Source organism: Dermacentor andersoni, chromosome 8 (assembly GCF_023375885.2).
Source record: "Dermacentor andersoni chromosome 8, qqDerAnde1_hic_scaffold, whole genome shotgun sequence".
Lineage (NCBI taxonomy): Eukaryota > Metazoa > Arthropoda > Arachnida > Ixodida > Ixodidae > Dermacentor > Dermacentor andersoni.
The window spans coordinates 91,207,460-91,228,421 of record NC_092821.1 but is presented as its reverse complement, the minus strand read 5'-3'; the positions used below and the strand labels follow the sequence as shown (position 1 = coordinate 91,228,421).

The window sequence follows — 20,962 nt, the reverse complement described above, 5'->3', positions numbered from 1 at the left end:
GTAATAAAAGCATGTTGTTGCCCTAGGTGCAAAACCTGCAGGCACCTTCAAAGTGACATTAAAATTAAAAGCACCGCAAATAGTTATACACATGAAGTCAAATCTAGCTTCACTTGCACAAGTTCGGATGTGATTTATATGCTTGAATGTTCCTTCTGTAAGAAATAATACATCGGTGAAACAGGACAATCAATGAACGTCAGATTGAACGGACGTCGCGTGGACACAGCTAAAAAGCTTCCCAAACCCGTCGCCGAGCATTTCAACCAACCAGGTCATAACTTTGATGAACTTAAACTCTACATCTTACAGTCAAATTTTCGTTATGAACGAGAACGAAAATACAGAGAATCATACCGTATCCATAAGTTCAAGACATTGCAACCAATAGGCATAAACGTTTCAAAGGGAGCTTTAGAATCTATTCGCTATGCTAAACTTCAAGCTATAGGCAAGAACACTTAGTTTGATTTGTTGGCGTATCCCCCCCTTTTTTACCCCCTTTCCTTTTCTTACCTTTTTTTTTGTCAGCCGGAGTGTCAGACGCCCTTCACACGCCGGCTAACGCGCGTGTGACAGACCGGGGGGGAGGGGAGGGGGCTGGCTTTGACCTTGTACACAGCGTTCCTTTACTGTCAATTCGACACGCTAACACATTTTCCCTCGTTTCCGCGTCCTCCCGCCTCACACCCTCTCGCCTTTAGAAGAACCCCACCTATATATACTGTGGCGAGGTAAGCATATGTCGCTTTGAAGAAGACAAGCCCACTTGTTGAAACGTTGGCTCCTGCATTCACCTTGTTCACGTTTTGCTCATATGGGGTGGTAAGTTCTTAAAAATTTTTTAAACTTGCTTCTGGCAGATAGCATAATTCTTTTCACTGAGATGGAATATTCGAAGAGGTGGAAATTATTATAATGAGAAATGAAAACATATATTCAACTTATTACCAAAAAATTAAGGATTACCTTCTTAGTTATTCGAAATCTACGAATTGCAACCAGTGAGCTCGCAAGACGTATCCACTTGAAAATATTCTCCAGGGTGACAACAGTTCCGATATATTATTGCCCAAAGTGTTCGATAAAATTGGATGGGCGTTTCAGTTACTTTTGTGCTTCAGTGCTTAAAAGACGGTTTATTAAAATAGTAATTGGAACAACAGTCAGGTTTTCCAGAGAGTTTGATGGTGCGTATCTCCATCCTGCTCTAGTTCTGAAAATTCATTCCAAGTGGATACGAGTTGCAACTCACCAGTTAAGATTCCTAATTTACAGTAAGTGTCGTAAAAGAAATGTACTAAAGAGTAAATTAGTGATATGCTTTAGTTTGTTGACGTTGCTCTTGAATAAGTTGTTTTAATTTCTTGTGCAGGTAATGTCCGCTTCTCGGAATAATCCAGCTCAAGAACTCAAACTAAGTTATCTGCAACTGCAATTTTTTGAAAATTCTGTGAAACCTAAAATTTAACAGCCGGTATACCTGCTCGTGTTTTTCTTCCCTTCTTTTTCTTTCTCACTCTCTCAATTAGAATCGATGTCAGCGAGCAGATATGTGCAAGCCGACAAGCACCAGGTGGAAGTGGTGCGGGGTTTGTTGGAAGTATATGTGTCTTTGCTTTTGTGCCTCTTCTAGTCAGTCTGGCTGGTTTTGTAATGCACAGTACGGAAAACGCGGCCTTCATGTGAGGTCCATGGTACATTATAGTAACTGAGCGCAATGGTTCTTCTCAGCGAACAGTGGCGGAAATAAATAAATTGGAGAGGGCTGTGAGCAACATTTTCAGCAGACCAACAGTCGCCAATCTAGTTAAGGACGCAGTTGCCGGGAGCAATTGTTGACGGCGACTGATTGCGAGTCCTCTTTTTTTTTTGCGGGGCTGCATAGCTGCATAAATAACTGTTGTGTTTCGCAGAATCGTTTCTGCAGTATATCAATCCACAAGAACACCTATTGCCGTGTTTGTCAGAAAAATTTATTTGTGTTCCACGACTGTCTTATTACTTCGCGCACTCATCGGGATATCCGTGGTATTGTGCACTCTTGCAGTTTGTATGAAAAGACAAATTTGCCATTACAGGAATTTGGCTTTCTAGAGTGAAGTTCTCCTTCACCCAGAGTGAACATATCGCTCGTTCTGCAGATATAAAAAGAAAGATATGAGGTAAGCACAATGTGTAAAATGTTCTTGTAATTTTTTAGAAATTCAGAATGCTTTCGGAAGTTTTTAAGCTGAGATGTAACAGATATTTAGGTTCATTTATTTTCATTTCCGGTTACTGCTAGTATCTGATAAGATCTTAAGCACGTGTGGGTAAATACACCTTAACATAGACACGTTAATATAGCCCTTAATATTCAGACGAACTTGAATATGACTTTGTAGCAATCAGAGAAACGTGATTAACAACTGACATTAATAATGACGAAGTAGGTACGGCAAGCTATGCAATTATACGCAAAGGCACATTTACGTCTGGGGTTAGCGTGGTAATGTAAATTACCAAACTAATATCCTTCAAAGTGCTTCCAGACGTTGAAAGGAGCAGAAGTAATTTTTTTTCTGCAACTGTCTGATGGGTCTACGTGCCATTATTCTTGACTGTGTTCAGCGCCGCCCGTCACACACCAGTGACGTCATTTCTTCATTTCGTAACTATAGGTAGCGCCATGTATCGAATACTAAAATAATTATTTTTGGTGTTCTTACTATGCCAGAAATTGATGAGAATTCTTTGACTTTCAATTCCTCTGACCCTCCAATTTTCTGTGAGACTGTGTGGAAAAGTGCGAAGCGGGACGAAGGACCCATGAAAAAACCGAGGACAAGCACTTACTGTCAACTGAAACTTTATGGTCTGATACGAGGTGTTATGTAGAAAAAAAAAACTGAAGAAAAACGACAAAAATTATGCCCTTCTGTTTTTTTATATATAACACACCTTGTAGCAGACAAAAAAGTTTAAGTTGGCAGTAAGCGCTTGTCCTCGTTTCTTCCGGTGTTCCTTCTCCCACTTCACGCTGCCCCACACCATCTAGTGAAAAATTAACTCACCCTAACCATCTACCTTCCAGTTTTCTTTGATATAATCCTCAATTTTAACCTACGTGAGGTAGTGAGTGTGGGCCCGCGTGTACACGAATTAATGTCCAACATCCTTGATTTCATTTTTTAGTGAGCATTTCCCACACGAGGCTACGAAAATGGAAATCACGTCAATCATGCCAGGCATTGTGAACTGCCAGCTTATCTTGTGCACAGTATCAACGGATGATGCGGAACTTATTCGACAAACATCCCTGTTGTATCACAATTTCAGCCATGCCGATGATGCAAGCGTGACTGACTGTATTTCTTTTGGATAACGTTCACACTCAGCACTTTCGAATAACTTATCGGCTGATATCCAAATGCTGCGGAGGTGATTTACAGACATTCCCACTTCATTCACAAAATATGTACCCATTAAAGAAACGACAACATCACCCGGATGAATAATTGGTACATACGAAGCAAAAACAAAGCAGTTACGAAAATAGCTGAACAGGAAGTGAGCAAGTGTAACTAGAAGTGGAGCCACGGTAAATTTTAATCATAAGAGGTGTAAAATAAAGGATGCTACATCTGATTACGTTGCGAAGATTCTGCCGACAGCTTAGCAAAACTGCTGAAATAAATTGTGAAAGCGCCTCAATCTCAACAAAAGTGACCAATACACGTGTTCCTCTAAAGGCAACAGCGCTCTTGTAAACTTTTTCAATGATAATTTCCTACCAGTCTTTACCGTAAATTATGGAATACCTACCATTCTTGGTACCGTTCCAGCATGCACCAATGAAAATTCTAGCACCCACAAAGGAAGGCGGGCTTAACCACAGGCAAAAATCGATACAAAGAAGGGCAGTGGTCCTGACAACATGCGAATATCTTCCTTAAGAAGTATGGAGAGTGGGTAACTTTGTACTATTTTATATTCTTTAATACGTCACAAAATATATGCATTGCTTTCACAGAGCGTAAAAAAAGCGCGAAAATAATCCTGCTAACTGATATCACTAGCTACTTATGTATCAAACTTTTAGAATATTCAATATTAAAATGGAATGCTATATACCTGGAAGAACATCGTGTCTTGTCTTCTGCTCAGTATGGTTTACGTAAGGTCGTTTCAACGTTTACTAAATTTTTAGAATATTCACGCAATATAGCGCACGCTATTGATAAGCGGAAGCAAACTAACCTCACTTTTTAGATTTACCTAACGCATGAGACTACCTTTCGCATCATAAATTAAGAAAATATAGCTATACAACTGTGAACTAACAAAGAACAGATCTACGCTTTTGGTTAGAAGCTATATTTTATGGTTCTCAGAAGGCAGTCATGCTACTTATAAAACGAGCTACAAAGGACCATTTCCAACTATGTGGTCCCTTTGCTTACTAGATTGATAATTGCTTTAGTAACGGCGCACAATTTGTATGAATATGTCACACTGCATCTAGATTAATAATAGTCACGTCAGGCCCAACCGAGGGTTGTGTTCTAGCCGCTATATTTCTTACAATATTTATTAATAATCTGCCATTTCTCCATTAATACAAAACTCACGCTTTTGGCCGATCACTCAGTGATTTTTTCAAACCTGATTACATCTGCAGACCACCTAATTCTTCTTAAATACTTAGAATACGAGCGCTGGTAGTATAAAGACTAATAAAGGTCTCACAATTTTGGTAAATGGGTTTACTTGGCAATTCCTCACGATAGTTACAGTCGAACTAATTATAATACGCTAATTAGAACTGTCATTTGACCCAATAATCAAATTGCAATACGCTAATTTAATACGGTAATTACAACTGTCATTTACCCAAGTAACAAATTGGAAATATTCGGCTGAAAGAACATCAAACACTCTGAGACGGTATACCCTTATCAAATACAATACTTATACAGTCCTGAAAGGACTGTGTTAGTTAAAATATGATTTTGCTGAATATGATTTTGGCATGAACCGTCAAATACCGAACTTGTACAACACTCATGCGATCTGTATTCGAAAATGCTGGTGCCGTGTTTGTTATTCTTTTACCTGGAGACAGGTGAGCTAAATAGAGTAGCTATAATTAAAACAATAGGATTTATTTTCGGAAAGGCTAGACTTACAGACTCCCCATCACATCTAGGTGATTACGTCATCATCAATATGCTACAAAACGGAACCAAACTATCACCACCAAATCTAATGTTTCAGTTACTTAATAACACAATTAAAATCGACACATACATATTTGTTTCTTCGTTGTATGCGAGACCAACACGCCATAAGCAATGTCGTGCACTAATCGAATACTCTTCTCACACCAACTGCTTCAAATATTAATTTTCCCTCTCACAATTATAGACTGCAACGCACTAAGTCCCACCCACTCTTGCTGAAGAATCATCATTGAGCATCTTTGCAACAATGATTGAAAATGAGCTGCTCGCTCTAGAAGAAGGACGACTGCCTTGTTACAACCTTGAAATATATTTTCGCACTGAAAGCGGAGATCTCTCTCTTGTTAGTGCCATAGTCGTGTTGCATCACCATTATTTTTTCTCTTATTTTTCTTGTCACCTCGTTTAGTAAAAAAAAAAAATAAAGTGACACTTGTGTCTTGTATGCTTCGTGTTTCATTTATAGTTTGCTTTACTGAGTTGTGCACGAATTGTGTTCTTCGAGCTACAGTCTTTTCGTTTTTTTTGATTTCCTAATATTCACTAGACAGTGATGTTTGATTAGTGTAATTTGAAATAGGTGTTATAATACTTGTTTGGCTTATTACGAATGTGTGTTATCTTTCATGATGTTAAATCAACACGTATAAACACAATCTTTATATTCCATTCACCCTGCAATTTTTGGTGATATTGGCATTATTCCTAAATAAAAAAATAAATATCCGCTAAACAAGTAAAGATACCCCACAACGAAATATATCGCAGTGGCACCGAGATCTCATAAAAAAGAAGCAAACAGAAAGAAGGGAAATATTTATTGCATGTTTGTCACAGCAGATGCGCCCCAAAACACGATAACTAAATTATCGGGTTTTTACTTGCCAAAACAAGGACCCGATTATGAGGCACGCCGTAGTGAAAGGCTCTGGAAGTTTGGACCACTTGGGGTTCTTTAAAGCGCACCTAATCTAAATACACGGGTGTTTTCACATCTCGCCCTCAGGGAAATGCGGCCACCATGGGCAGGATTCGAGGGCGTGATCTCGTGCTTAGCAGCAGTTTTTCTGTGACTATCACATCATCACCTTCAATACAATGCATTCAATACAACTCGATGGTGGATGGCTGCACGAACTCTGAAGGCAAAGTTATTGCAACAGTAAATGTGTTCTCCAGAAATACACACGTGGAGGGCTACAACAAGCGCGAGACAGCATGTACCATGTACCGATAAAAAATGGTTGCCTTGCCTACGTGGTGCTTCTCAAAGCGTGCAAAATTTACAGAAAACTTGTGATGGCTTGCGATAGCCTTATTCTTCAGCAGTGATTTGTAGTTTCAGTCAGTGCACAGTGAAAGCGGCTGCGCGTTGAAAGGCTCGGGAACCAAGGAGCTGTATGAGTTGGACTGTGGAAGCGTGGCACTCAAGACGGCACAGTTCGGTAACACTTTCCGGCGGCATGCCAGCAATAACATGATGAGGTCTTTGTGCCTGCGTCAAAATTATGACAACCGCAAACTGGGGTATTTGCCTGGGGCAGTCGGATATGGGAATCAGTTGCCAGAATTTCGGCAGGGGCAGGCTTAGCAATGAAACATTCCGTAATATTTGATCGGTGGACATTTTTGGGATTGGGGCTCTTTTGTAGGTTAAGCGTCCGAGAGCCAATACATTTTGTCGCATTAGCCAGAGAATATTCAAGGTATGCTAGAAGTAGGTTGCATTGGCATTCACTGAGTTTAGAAACGATAGGCCAGCGGCGATAGTGCCACCTGATTCGAGCTCTTCTCTTTCCATATGTCTTGCTTGTCTTCGGAAGCGAAACTGCTTAGTCTTCGTTTTCATAGGCTCGCACTTCGTCTGCCGCTCAGTAAATGCTAGCTGCTACCAGCTGCTACATATTTTAGTCGTTTCGGCATTTTATCAGCCGTCTGGTTTTATGCTTGATGACACTTTGATGCGAACACCTTCGCCGCATTTGAACATGCCAGTTCAGTCTTTATTAGGCGCAAGAAATGAGCTGGTGCAAAGCTTGATTCGCATTAGCACAATCACTCAGCGTGAAAAGCAATAGCCCTTTCCGTGCCCTCTCTCTAAAGCGAGGTATTCTAAGAAAGAGGGGTTAAAAACCAATAGCCGTTCCACACGGATACCATACTCAAATCTTGGCTGCCTACGAACGGATGTTGCTAAGATGTTGCAAGAGAAATAAGTTCGACCGTGAACAGGCAGCCTGTAACTTTCCGTCAATGTACTCAGGAGAAAATTCCTCAAACCTAATCAGGTGTCGTTTACTCACCGGCTAAACCACATTTCTAACTTGTCGCACCGCCCAACACTCATGCCACACCGAAGCTGTCCGTTACGGTCAAGGCAGCAAATCCTGATTATCCTAACGGCAATAGAAACCAAGCAGAATAGCCAGAGTTCTAGAGAATGCCTCTATGAGTTCAACAAATGATGGGTCGGTCACAGAATGGGCAGCTGCCTGAAATCCGAGATCACGGTCCACTGAGTTAGGACATTCCGCTTTTGGTGAATGCTGTGAACTCTGCTTCTATACTTGGCAGCGGTTTCCATATTAACGAGCATTTTCCGTGGTCCTTGCCCACGCCTGCGCGCTGTACCAAGTTGAGTGACAATCCTGGTATGCGTAGAGTCGTTTCTGGTCCCTTACGTCTACACAGTTTACTGAGCAACATAGATTTACAAACATCATTGCCTGGTTTATGGCGTTGAGTGCCTAAACAACGTCAACAATTTTTAATTATAGGTAGATGGAAATGCCTTGTAATTTTAAGATTATTAGCGAATACAAATGTCACACGCCTGCGACGCACACCCAGCGCAGTCACAGCAGAAGCTTGAGGGGTGGCTTCATAGGAGCTGCATGTTCGGCAGCACGTACTAGTCTTCGCGGTAGATGTCTCTTTCATTCGTTTTCACGAGAACGATCTGAGTGTCCACCTGGCGTCGACGGTGAGCTAAGGCTTGTGCTGCTCTCTGCACAGTGGTCTCCTGAGCTCCACGCTGCCTACGACTAGCTTCTTCAGCAGCGCTTCGTACTTGGGAGAAGATGCCATAAAGTTTACCGAAGAGTGAAAACATAGATATCGAGAGTACGCAGCGCACATGTCACACCCCTTGACCCCGGCACGATACCACATTGTGGTTGTTGATGATGATAATTTAACGGCATCGCTTTTCATACGGAGCGGTGAGAAAAAGGCACTTAGCTTGCTTCAGTTAACCAGGGCCACTTACATGCACCATGCAACGGCTATATGCAAATGCTGCATATGGGGAATCCTGGTAGAATACAACGCAACTACAATACAAAGTATGCACACATCGACGCTACGCCGCGCGCATGTGTGCACAATTTGACGCTGATGATAATTATTTTTTCGATGGCCATTGAAACCGAGCAGTCACAAACACTCAGCTAGCTTGCTTGATCTAACCAGCTACGCTATAAATTCTTTTTTTCTCTTCATCATTGTTGTACATATCTCATTAATATTTTTCTTCTCATGGCAGTCCGCTCATTTCTTGGACAGTCCGCCATAGTGGATTTGAGCCAAATACTTAATAGAAAACACAAACTCCCTTGTGGCGCAACCTATTCAACTGCTACAAGTCGTGCCAAACAGTCACCTTGCCTGCTTGATTTAATCAGGTGCGCCGCACATGTTTTAGAGCACAGCTCTTAAGTGCCTGTTCCTGCGGCGAGCGTCGGCGGTGGCGTGTTCACGCGGCGTAACTGAGCGAATGAGCTAATGATGAAAAAGCGAACGCGGAGTTCCGCGGGACATGAAAGACGTGAGGCCGAATGCGGAGAAGGGGGTGAAGCGGAAAGATTAGGCGGACAGCAGAGGAAGGTATGGCGATAACATGGGAAGAAAAGCGCAGAGAGACGACGATCGCCACTTTGGCGCGCGTGGTGTCGGAGGTCTGTGAGCGGTGGTAGCTGAGTCGTGCCCATGTGACATCGACGCGCTGGCTCTCGGGATATTATGATTAGCGAGGCATTCGCCCCATAGTTCGTGCGTTTTCAACGTGCCACACGAGACAGATGGGTCCGCGCCCGCCAATATATCGCGAAATGAAAACACGTATAGAGCTGCGCTCAAGTTTCGCCCTATTCCGTCTCGTATTTTTGTTTTTATTCTAGCACTTTTTATACATCTCCTTCTAATCAGCTTCTGCTTATAATCGTCCTTTATTTCCTCAAGATTGTGTAACCGTTTCTTGGGCAATACCCCGTATTCGGTAGGAGTCTAACGATAGCTTGGACGGATAGCGGCTCAGGCAGCGGCGGATAACATGGCTAACCGAAATGGCTATTGGAATGAGCCCATGTCAGCTTATGCTGTAACTTGAAGTGCTAATATAGGAACTGTATTCGCATATAATGCAGTTTAAGGAAAGGGACAAAAGTCCGGTGATAGTTGTATGTCTTGTGGTTTCGTGTTGTTGGCGTGATAAGCTACTACTTGTGCCTTCAAAGAACGCCCTAAAAAAGAATTTGATGCAAGTTCGCCGAACGTACGCGCAGTTTTCCATCCACTGCAGTGATCTCAGGACGTCCTTCATACACCACTGATATGCTGTTCTTCATTGCGTACTTTCCGAACGGTTCATGGCCAGCGCATTGAAGATGTTCTATACATTCGTGAGCTTGCTGAAATAGACGTGGTCATGTCGTGTAGCTTTTGTGTAGTGCATCCTCCACCCGTTTTTTTTTTTTTTCTGTGAGTGTAAGCCCAGGATGCGAAGCCTGTACACCTTCGGTATTCCTCTAGAGCACATTCGAATGCTCATGTTCGGGGGTCGGTGGCTCGTCACACAATTTGGCATATTTGACACATTTTGAGAAACCATTTGGCACATATTGAAATCTGCGCAGCCAAACTCATCTTCTTAAAGAACTCTGGTCGGAAAAAAAAACTATTTGTCAGTTAAAGAACTACACGGATTGATATTCTGCGCACCGGTTACTGCGCCAAGCGCTTGTCAATGTGCGTGTACATTTTTTAGCCGATGGGCAGCTCTCGGAAATTTTGCGACGTCGCGTGAGAGAGAAGGTATGTGGCGGAGGCCCAGGAGATTTCAGGGAATATTTGATGCCTAGTTCCAGAGATGGAATTTCGAAAAGATGAAACATTTATTATAGCTTTAGTTTAGAGAGACCCAGGATGTACACACACGTATTTAAAAGCTATTACGTCTCCATTGATAGGGTCACATCTCCGTCTGCCAGCAGAACAGCTTGCTGAACTAACCATTAGGCCGCAATTATACACGCATACTTATATTGTGGGTGCGCTGAGTAGCTATTTGACAGGAACTATACGTTCTTCCCCACACGTCATTCGGCGTGCGCCGAAGAGACAATGAGATAAAGCCGATCGTATAAATAGCATTTAGTTTTACAGCGTTTAAGAACTACTTGATGAACGCAACGCTGTACAATATATTAGGTTGTGCCGAGGGTTGGCATATATTTCTTTTGCTGAAGAGGCTTGAAACCATACGAGAAAAGACTTTACCATTCTACCTACCTGCCTGCCACTAAGTGCATTGTATGAGGGGGAAATATTTCAGCAAAACGCAGACTTGCTCTTTGAATAGTATGAGAACCGATAGGCGGCGTCGAGGTGTGCAGCAGCACCCGTTTCGAGCTCCGCAATATCCATGTTTTTCGTTGGTTACAGTTCCAGTAACCAACCGAAGTTGTGTATCATCCGAATCGTGAACGTCTACGGAACGCAGGGACACCATCCTCTTGGACCTAGGCCCGTTTCCGGCGGCTCCACAATTTCAAGAAGCTACCAGGTACGCGGCGTCGGAGCTAGCATGCATCAGAGCTAGGCGCGGCGGCGGCCGCCGCGTCGCGTCGGTGCAGCGTCTGGCACAAGACACAGACGCATATGGCGTCTCAAGAAATCGCTTCCGTTGCGGCGGGCGCCTCAAATGGCGTGCCGTCCCAACCGAAACCTGGTACGGAGGAAGACGGCATGGATTTTTCCGAAGCCTTAACTCCTCGTAAAGATGAAACTAATACAACGCTTCTCACGGACGCTGAGGACCTGCGGCGGTTTACGAGAAAAGCCGACGAAGAGGGATGGCAGACGGTGCTAACGCTCCGCCAAAAACGGCAGCAAGCGAAGGAACGCCTGCAGGCAAAACGGAACGACCCTTCGCAGTAGGAACAGAACTCGTCCCCCATCCGCCGACGCAAGGTGCGACGGAACAAGTTACCACCACTGCCGCGGGATGACTTCAAGATCATTCTCCGCCCGCACCAAGGACTCCCGTTGAAAACTCTAACCAGTCCGATGCTCGCAGAAGCAGTGATCGCGGCCTGCCACAACAAAGTAAAGGGTGAGCATTTTATACTGCGCATAAAACAGGGCTCAAACATCGCAATAGCCTCAACGTCTGAGGAAGAGACAGCTAATCTCCTACGCAAGATCACAGCTCTCACAGTCAATGGCAAGACGCACGGGTTCAATGCGTACGCTGCCACAGGAGAAGGCGCCGTCAGAGGTGTCATTCATGGACTGCCGCCGCACACGCCCGGAGAGACAATAAAGGCGAACCTCCGAGTCCGTACCCAGGGCATCGAGATAATCCAGGCAAGAATGCTAGGGGACTCGAAGAGCGCAATCACATTCCTCGGCACGGTCCTACCGTGGTTCGTCTACTATTGCGGTGGGGAAATGGCGTGTCATCTATACCGCAACACGGTGCAGGTTTGCAAGATTTGTCACAGCGTCGGCCACCACACGGACGTTTGCCCGCAACCGGAGACAAAAGTGTGTGGAATCTGTGGGGCGCTCGAGCCCGAAGACGGACACGAGTGCTGACCGCGATGTACCGCTTGCGGGTGGCCGCACCTCACGGGCGACCGAAGCTGCAAAAAACGCCTGAAGCAAGCACGACCACAAGACCGACCGAGAAGCGGAGCGCACAAAGCTGCTCAACAACACCGACCCCGGTGGTTTGCAACAGAAGACGAAGAATTGGAGCTCAGTGACTTTCCGGAGCTGCCTCAACGTCAAGAGGGGACCCCCTCCAAATTTAGACAAGAAGGAACATCGAGATCCAGATCGAGATCGCGTACCAGGCGGCCGAGTCGTCAGAGATCTAGGTCAACATCCTTGGCACGCAATGTCAAGCCTCTAGCCCCCAAACAGGAGAGGGCTCCGCAGCCTAAACATCAGACGGCAGCCATTGCCTCACAACAGGTAAGCTGGGCGCGAATAGTGTCTCCCACTGCCGATCCAGTAACTCAGAGTCCAGCCTATCAAAAAATCTTAGAGGAGAACAGAATTTTAAAGGACAGCCTTGCAGAAATTCGAAGGGAGCTAGCAGATTTGAAACAAAGAAATGAGCCCCACACGAGCAAAGCCAAGCCAGGAGAAACCAAGAACGCGAACAGACAGGTGGCAGGAAAAGACGATAAACTGGATACCATATACCGACAAATCCAACTTCTTTTCGCAGAGCTGTACAAGCTCAAACGACAGATTGAGGACTCCTCTTTGCATGCTACGAAAGAGGGACCGAACAAACGAAAATGTGCCAGCCCGGGAGCTCCTCCACGCAGACCTAAAGAGAGAGAGCTGACCGACAGCGAAAGTACTATAGATGGCTAATCGCCACACGAGAGTAGCCGAAAACCTCGAGGTCTGGCAGTGGAACTGCAGGACTCTTAGAACTAAACACGCAGCACTTTTGAATTTTATAGATGCGACGCCTGTTCCCCCGGATATAATATGCATACAAGAACCAGGCAAGAACATACCGAACCTCAGAGGATACAAGATGCACACGCACCCTGACCATCCTCAGATAGCAGCACTGACACGGGCGGACATAGCGGTGAGCGTGGACTACGTCCCTAACTGCGGTGTCCACCATCAGGTTCTCACGGTCTGGCCATGTAGACGCTGCAAGCCAAAAACAGTTATTGCCAACGTCTACAGCCCACCTAGAGATAGGAAGGCAAAGTTCGACGTGCTAGTGACGGCCGCATTGCGCAAAGTGAAAAGCGACGACCGGGCAATTATCCTAGGTGACTTTAACGCTCCGCACTCTGATTGGGGCTATGATCGAGGCACTCCTAAGGGCCAAAGGCTAGCCGACCTCGCGGAGGAGCATAAGCTGGTCCTGCTGACGCGACCGGATGAGCCAACCAGAACGGGAAACAGTGTAGTCAAAGATACCACGCCGGACCTAACTTTCAGCAACAATGACAGAGGTGTTACCTGGACCAACCTAGGCGAAGACCTTGGCAGTGATCGCTGCATTATTAGTGTCTCAGTTAACACGACGCGGGTTCGCCATAAATTAGGAAAAGCCACCATAACCAATTGGACAGCTCATAGACAGAAACAAAGGCAGGCCACACCGTGCGATAGTGCTACAGAATGGACGGAATTCATCAGGAGGATACACAGAAGCACTACACGGGAAATATCGACAACAGTCGAAACACCGGCAGTAGACAGGCATCTACTACACCTGTGGGAAGCGCGGAGAAGTCTGACCAAACGTTGGAAGAGACAGAGACACAACAGAAAACTCAGGATCAGGATAGCCAGACTTGCGCAGGAAGCCAGTGAGTACGCGCAGCAGCTGCAAGACACCAATTTCCTTCAGTTTTGTGATGCACTCAAAGGAACGCTTAGCACAAAGCGAACATGGGCTATTCTGCGCAGTATGATAGATCCGACAGGAACACGGACCACCACAAACAGAACACTGAAATTAATTGAAAATGAATACGCTGGCACGGCCGATGCCCTCATTGAGGACCTTAAGAGCGTCTACATAGGAGTACCGGACACAACATCAGTGCAATACAACTATGAGGGACCAGACAACGCGGAGCTGGACGCACCCATAACAACGGCAGGGCTCTATGCAGCCGCACAATCTTTCCGTAAGAACACCGCACCGGGTCCGGACCACATTACAAATGCGATGCTGCGCAACCTGAGTCAGGAATCACTGCGGCAGCTTGCGACCTATTTCAACGATAATGTATGGTCCGATGACGGGGAACTGCCAGAAGAATGAAAAGAGGCTAGCATCATACTCATACCGAAACCGGCTAAACCCAGAGATCAGCAAAACTTGAGACCAATATCGCTCACGTCGTATGCAGGGAAGCTTTTTGAGAAGGTGATCCAAACACGACTGAGCAACTACATCGAGCGGAATGAACTTTTTCCCCACTCTATGCTTGGCTTTAGGCCACACGTCTCGGCACAGGACGCCTTTCTTATGCTTCGCGACGAAGTTTTGGACCCGCCACGAAGCAAAGAAGCCAGAATAGTTGTGGCGCTCGATGTCAAAAAAGCGTTTGACACGATCTCTCACGAAGCAATCCTCGAAGGTCTGGAAGACATAGGTTGCGGAAGACGGGTGTTTCGGTACGTTCTTACCTTCCTTCGCGACAGGAAGGCAACGATTGGATTGGGCAGCACGCGCTCTGACGTCTTCGCGATGCCCAACCGAGGAACTCCACAGGGCTCAATCTTGTCACCTCTTCTTTTCAATGTCGGGATGAGGCGACTGGCCCTAGAACTCGAGCAAGCACGGGACCTCGGATGTACGATCTATGCCGATGACATAACCTTGTGGCCACACCGGGGTTCCTACGGAGAAAAACAGGACCTATTACAGGAGGCCATAGACAAGGTAGTGAACTTCACCAATCACGGGGGTATGACGTGCGCACCCGAAAAATCAGAGTTCATGTGCGTACGCAGCAAGCGTCATAAGAAAACTACCACACCAAGGATAGACTTGCATCTCGACGGCAAGGCCATTCGTGAAGTCGCCCAAATGAGAGTGCTTGGCCTGCTTATCCAAGAGAATGGCAACATCAATGCCACAATTCGGAGCTTAACACCAACCATTAAGAGTGTGGCACGTATGATATGGCGAGTTGGACGCAGCCGCAACGGACTCGCGGAAGAAGAAACTATTAGGCAGGTGCAAGCATTTGCGATTAGCCGCATTACTTACGGCCTGCCGTTCCAAAAACTTAACCAAACTGAAACGAAGAAGGTGGACACCCTTATCAGAACGGCATACAAATCTGCTCTGGGACTCCCGAACACAGTCAGCACGGAGCGGTTGGGTATTTACAACAAATATGAAGAACATGCCTCTGCAGTTCTGATATCGCAAAGAGAAAGGCTGAGCTCTACGCCCCAGGGCCGCTCTATTCTCCACAGACTGGGATACAACGCTCGACCCTTGTTCTGCGGAGACGAAACTGACTTGTTGTCACGAGATTTGAGGGAGCACGTCCATGTCTCACCTATACCAAGAAATATGAGTGCCAGGTACCACGCAGGCCGCAGACAGGCCAGGACGAGGACTCTGCAGAAGCGATTCGGCAAGGATCCGGCCGTCTACTACACGGACGCGAGTGCAACAACTCGTAGGGACTTCTACGCGATCGCCGCAACCAATAGAGTCACCACGATAACCGCTACGGTTAAGACTACCGCGGTATGCACAGCTGAGGCAGCGGCAATAGCGCTGGCGATACGAGACGCCGACTTTAAGGGTCAGTCGGCTCATGTGCTTACAGACTCGCAGGCAGCGTGTCGACTCTTCATGCGGGGAATGCTACCGCGTAGCGCCCAAAGAATACTCGGCTCAGGACTGGACCTGGACCACGGCATTACATGGTGTCCCGCGCACAACGGACTCGACGGGAACGAAAGGGCAGACCGCATAGCTCGAGGAAGCAACGACCGAGCAGCGGCCAGAACCCTAGAGGAACCACTGTCCGCAGTGCGCGACATATTAGAGAACCAGAGGAGGGAGAGGCGGACCTACGGCCCTCCGCACTGCAAACTAAATAGATGACAAGCCCAAGACAGGCGTCGCATACAAACGAATTCATACCCACACCTAAACCTCTTACACAAGAAGCACCCGACATATTACACCGACACCTGCCCGTGGTGCAGCGCAAAAGCCACGCTGGCCCACATAACGTGGGAATGTACGGCTCGGCCAAGCAACGTCAACTCGCCCTTTCTAAGCGTCACAGACTTCGTACGGCAGTGGGAGGCACTACTCGCAAGCGAGGATCAGGGGAGGCAGTTGGCCCTCCTGGACCAAGCTCAGCGAGCCGCAAGAGCCAGTGGAGCCCTGGACTGAGGGCCCCACCCAGACCTGCCATAACTCCGATTAACTAAGCAATAAAGGTTTTCTCTCTCTCTTTGAACAGTATTGAGCAGAATTCGTCATGAAACCAAAAAAAATATAGAGAATAATTCGCCTTGTATGGTGGCTTGTTTTATCGAGCAAAAGAATTTGGGAGGCAGAGCAACCTTTGTGAACAAAATGTGTAGATCTTTTGTCCGAATATTCTGGTGTAGTTTTTTCTCTCGTTATATCTTCTGTGAACATTATTATAGACATACAATGCCCATTATAATGTCAGATAATAAGCAGCCCTTCCCATGAACATGTAACATAAAAGCCTATTTTGTAAAATGCGTCATCTAAAGAGAGAAACAATAAGGATGTTCGCTCTTAGACCATGTAATGGCGTCCATAGAAGCGCAATGTTTTTGCCGCCACTTCACATGGCCAAAGATTGTATTTGCTGGCTGCGAAATGCATTTTACGTCTATACTATTAAATGAAGATTTGTTGTTCAGTATTTTCTATGTGGCATACTGCCGCTTTTTCGTTTCTTTTTCGAGGAGCTGTGCCGCAATTTACGATCCAACATATAGAAATATGAAGTACATAGTGTGATTTTACAGGCCAGAATCAAGATCTGACTGTAAGGGCCAATCTGGCCGTAGCGTGGGCCCTCGGATTAATTTGGAGAATGTATAATTCGTTACTGGGAAGCCAATGCTATGTATTCGAGCGTTATTGCATTGTGCAAACACTAATAGGCGGTCTCAATGGCCAAGATCGAACCTGCGAGCTCGAGCTCAGCAGCACAACGTCATAGCCTCTAGGCTGCCTCGACAGCCCGGTATTTAAACGAATGATTTTTAATGCGTTGCTCATGCACTTCTAAATTCACCTGGCTGGGATGTTACACGTACCAAGTCATACAATTTTACGCTGAAAGGACTAAATTTTCTAAGCGTGGTATATAGGTACCACGTGAAGCTTGGGCTATGAGAAAAACGAAATGGCACTCAGTAACAAATACCAATCATCGGACCACAAGAAACACGAAAAACTGCAGATATTAAATCGGTGGTCAATGCTAACCAATAGTTTTTAGCTGTTGAACTTATTGCTACCCTATCAGAGGAGGGGAAAGAGAACTCGCTGTATTAAATTTGTTTTCGTTCCTGGTAATGAAAAATTGCTCAAATATCAGTAAACGCGCACATTAGCATTTCGCTCATCAAATTTCGCGGAGCAAATGAAGTTTCCAAAACCTAACATAGGGCTTTGGGCGATAAGACTGTAGGCAATAAAGATGAGCTGTAGTACGTAACAATTTAGACGTCTGACAATGCGCACTATAAAACTCAGTACAACACTGCAACTTAAAATAAGAACAACCCACATGTGAATGTCACGGAAATATGTATTAATTTGTGAATGTTGCCTAATATATCACATTACGGGAGACACCAGAACCAAACAGTAGTTCAAGTTCAAGCGAGTCCAAGCGAGTACAAGCGAGGTCCACACGCGTGCTAGTTTTACTGTGAACGGGGCTGCCGTATAGGAGAAAATGAGAGATCTTCATGGCAGCTTTGGCAGAGATATTGCAGGAAGCACACCAAAAAATCTTAGGATGAATGACCTACTTAATGACACTGTACACGAAGCGCATAAAATTCACTCACCCGATACGGTTGGCATCTTGTCCCCGAGAACCATGGAGACATTATTGTAATAGATTATGCGGTACATCGATTGTACTTGAGTGTAGTTTAACAGGCCGGGGTCTGCACACAGCATGATGTAGCGTTTTTAGTGCTCATTTTCTTTAGTAAATAAAATATTTGAAGCCGGCTCCTATTCAATATGTTGAAGTGAGCACTCTTACATCGAAGTTTAACTTGTTTATTTCTTACATCGAAGTTTAACTTGTTGTTTAACTTGTTGTTTAACTTGTTTAACTTGTTTTTTGTAAAAGGACGACACCCTATTCAACGTTATATAGAGCTAAGATGCAACAAATGTGCACCCAACATATCATTTGCCACTTCTGTACAATTTCCTTGAAGTTAACTTTACTTGGTTGCGTCTTGTCCTATCTAGGACTACTATTTTTTTCTGATATCTGTAATATCATGCGAAAGCGTAGAAGAGTTATTCCTTTATAAATAAAGAGTCCAAAGTTGAAAAATTTTCTTACCAGCCGTAAGCTAGTATATTTGGCAAAACTACCACAGGTTGAATGGTAAAATTTTCGGTCGACGTTTGCACTGCCACTACGCAACATCAAACTCACGAGCGCTTTACAAAGTTTCAAACACCACCGTCAGACCAATCTACGCGCAACAGACACATGCTAACTAAACGCTGACCTCGCTGGACTTGCTCAATATGATCCGTTTCAATATCGTGCTGAAGGAGCGTTGACCTATTCAAAGTACTCACTGAGTTGTGCTGGCTAGAGTGTGCATAAAGTGCGGAATTACGCACTCAACCAGTAATGCACATTTATCCGTTTAGAATCAGAAGGTTACAGGTGAACACAAAATCAAAGACTGCTGGGAATAGTCTTATGCAGATTTACTGAAACAATAAATCCAGGGAGACGCCGCTTTAGAACCATCCACTCTGGTTAAGCGCGCTTGCTTTTTTGAGAGTTAACGTCAGAGTGTGTGTGTATCCACTCATTACAGCACGCGCTGCAGGTGATGAGAGGCATCCAATTAAAACTATTTGTTTGTCTCATATGTGTGTGTGGGTGAGTTGGAATATGTGTGCGGGTGAGTGTTGTGGCCGTGGGAAGTTCCCAACAAATGGTGACCCAGGACATTTTCATTCTTTTTAACCCTGCCATGGACGACGCTGTCCCTACTCCTGCTAACAGAGAAGACGCTAGGATTACGTCTCCTCTTATCACTGCAGAGCCTCAGCTTCCCAGATTTTGGCACAACAATTTGCCACCTTTGGTTTACAAGTAGAAGCCCGCCTCCAATTCCCTCTAATTACTTCACAGACAACACAATACCTGCACGAGATTTTGCCAATGTCATAGACAACTTGCTATCACGTACGCCTTCGGTTACAGCATACGGCGACCTGATACGAACGGCACAGCAGCACCTCGAGCCCTCGCAACAGTGTAGGCTTCAAGTGCTCCTATCCCAGCAACTCGGCGACCAATGACCGTCACAACTCCTACACTAGTTGCGTCAGTTGTTGTGTGGTCCCTCCGTTAACTAGACCCAGTTTCCAATTTTGCGCTAGCTGTTCTTGCGGCGCCTCCCACAGTCCTCGCACATTGTGCTGATGGTTCCGACGAGATGAGTCACGATCGACTAACTGCTCCCACTGACCGCATGTGCGACTATTCGTATGCGGCACGGCTACCTGTTGCCGCAGCGAGTCTCAGAACCAGGAGACCGACTCTCTCGCCTGGAGGAAACAATCGACCGCCTTACAAGCGCACTGGAGAAGCTGACGACGGGTGGCAACTCTGGTGACCGAACATCGGCGCAACCATTCGCCTTCACACTCTCGCAGCGAACCTAGAGTCTCCCCGCGGTGACTGTGCTGGTATCACCGTGGCTTTCGCGAACAAGCTAGTCGCTGCACCCAGCCCTATTCGTGGACGGACAACGCGCCGGCAAGTCGCTAACAGCGGCATGTGACAGCGGCCCTAACGCGGCCCGCCTATCCTTCGTAGTCAACTCCATCACCGGCACCCGCCACCTCGTCGACACCGGGGCCGAGCTTTCTAGCATTCCCACCGTGGCCGCAGACTACCAACATGGCAAATCCACACCCACGCTTCATCCAGTGAACAACACTGCAATCGCATCGCATTGGCTTTGGTGAATAACGCTAGATGTTGCACTCTAGCGCTTGCACCGATGGGTGTTTGTGATCGATGAAGTGAGCTTTGTCACATACTGGGAGCGGACTTTCTCAGTCATTTGAACCTAGATGTGAGGGTTCGCGATCGGCGCCTAAAGGAGAATGTCACGTGCCTCGATGCACTTCACATGCAGTCTAATCCCACCTCATCTGGTCCCCCTATGCTTCGGTTGGTCTCAACGTACGGCAACGTACTTGCTGAGTACCCGCAATTCACGAAGCCTCGAAACGATGCGCTGCCCCTGAAACATAAGGTGTCGCATCATATCGCCCCCACTGGCCCACCTGTCACTGCGCGGCCACGGAGGCTCGCTAGACGGAGGTTGGAAGTCACCCGCTGTGAGTTCGAACACATGCTTGAGCTCGGCGTTATTGGTCGTTCCTCAGCAATCCGTCTTCACCTCTCCATCTGGTTTCAACGCAGGACAGTGGCGCATGGAGGTCTTGTAGTGATTATTGAGTTTTGATTAACGTCTCTGCTCTGTATCAGTATCGCCTTCCCTACATATATGGCTTCGTAGCTCGTCTCGCAGGAACCAAAATAGACAGGAAGATCGATTTGATGCGTGCGTACCACCAAGTTCTTGTCGAACCCAGCGACAGTCCGAAGACAGGACTCACTGCTCAATTTCCCGTATTTGAGTTTAAGCGCATGCCT

The 20,962-nt window shown here is 46.0% G+C and overlaps 1 protein-coding gene across 1 annotated transcript in view; it reads right to left on the bottom strand.

The window, feature by feature from the left end:
- Nucleotides 1-1,549: 1,549 nt before the first annotated feature.
- The window catches only part of LOC129384273 (uncharacterized), a 38,177-nt gene continuing 18,764 nt past the window's right edge, over nt 1,550-20,962 (bottom strand). The window contains exons 4-5 of the mRNA XM_055069487.2: nt 18,096-18,197; nt 1,550-2,138 (exon numbers count right to left, since the gene is read on the bottom strand). Coding sequence (XP_054925462.1) covers nt 2,002-2,138; nt 18,096-18,197 — 239 coding nt within the window. The 3' untranslated portion in view covers nt 1,550-2,001. The remainder of the gene's footprint in view (nt 2,139-18,095; nt 18,198-20,962) is intronic.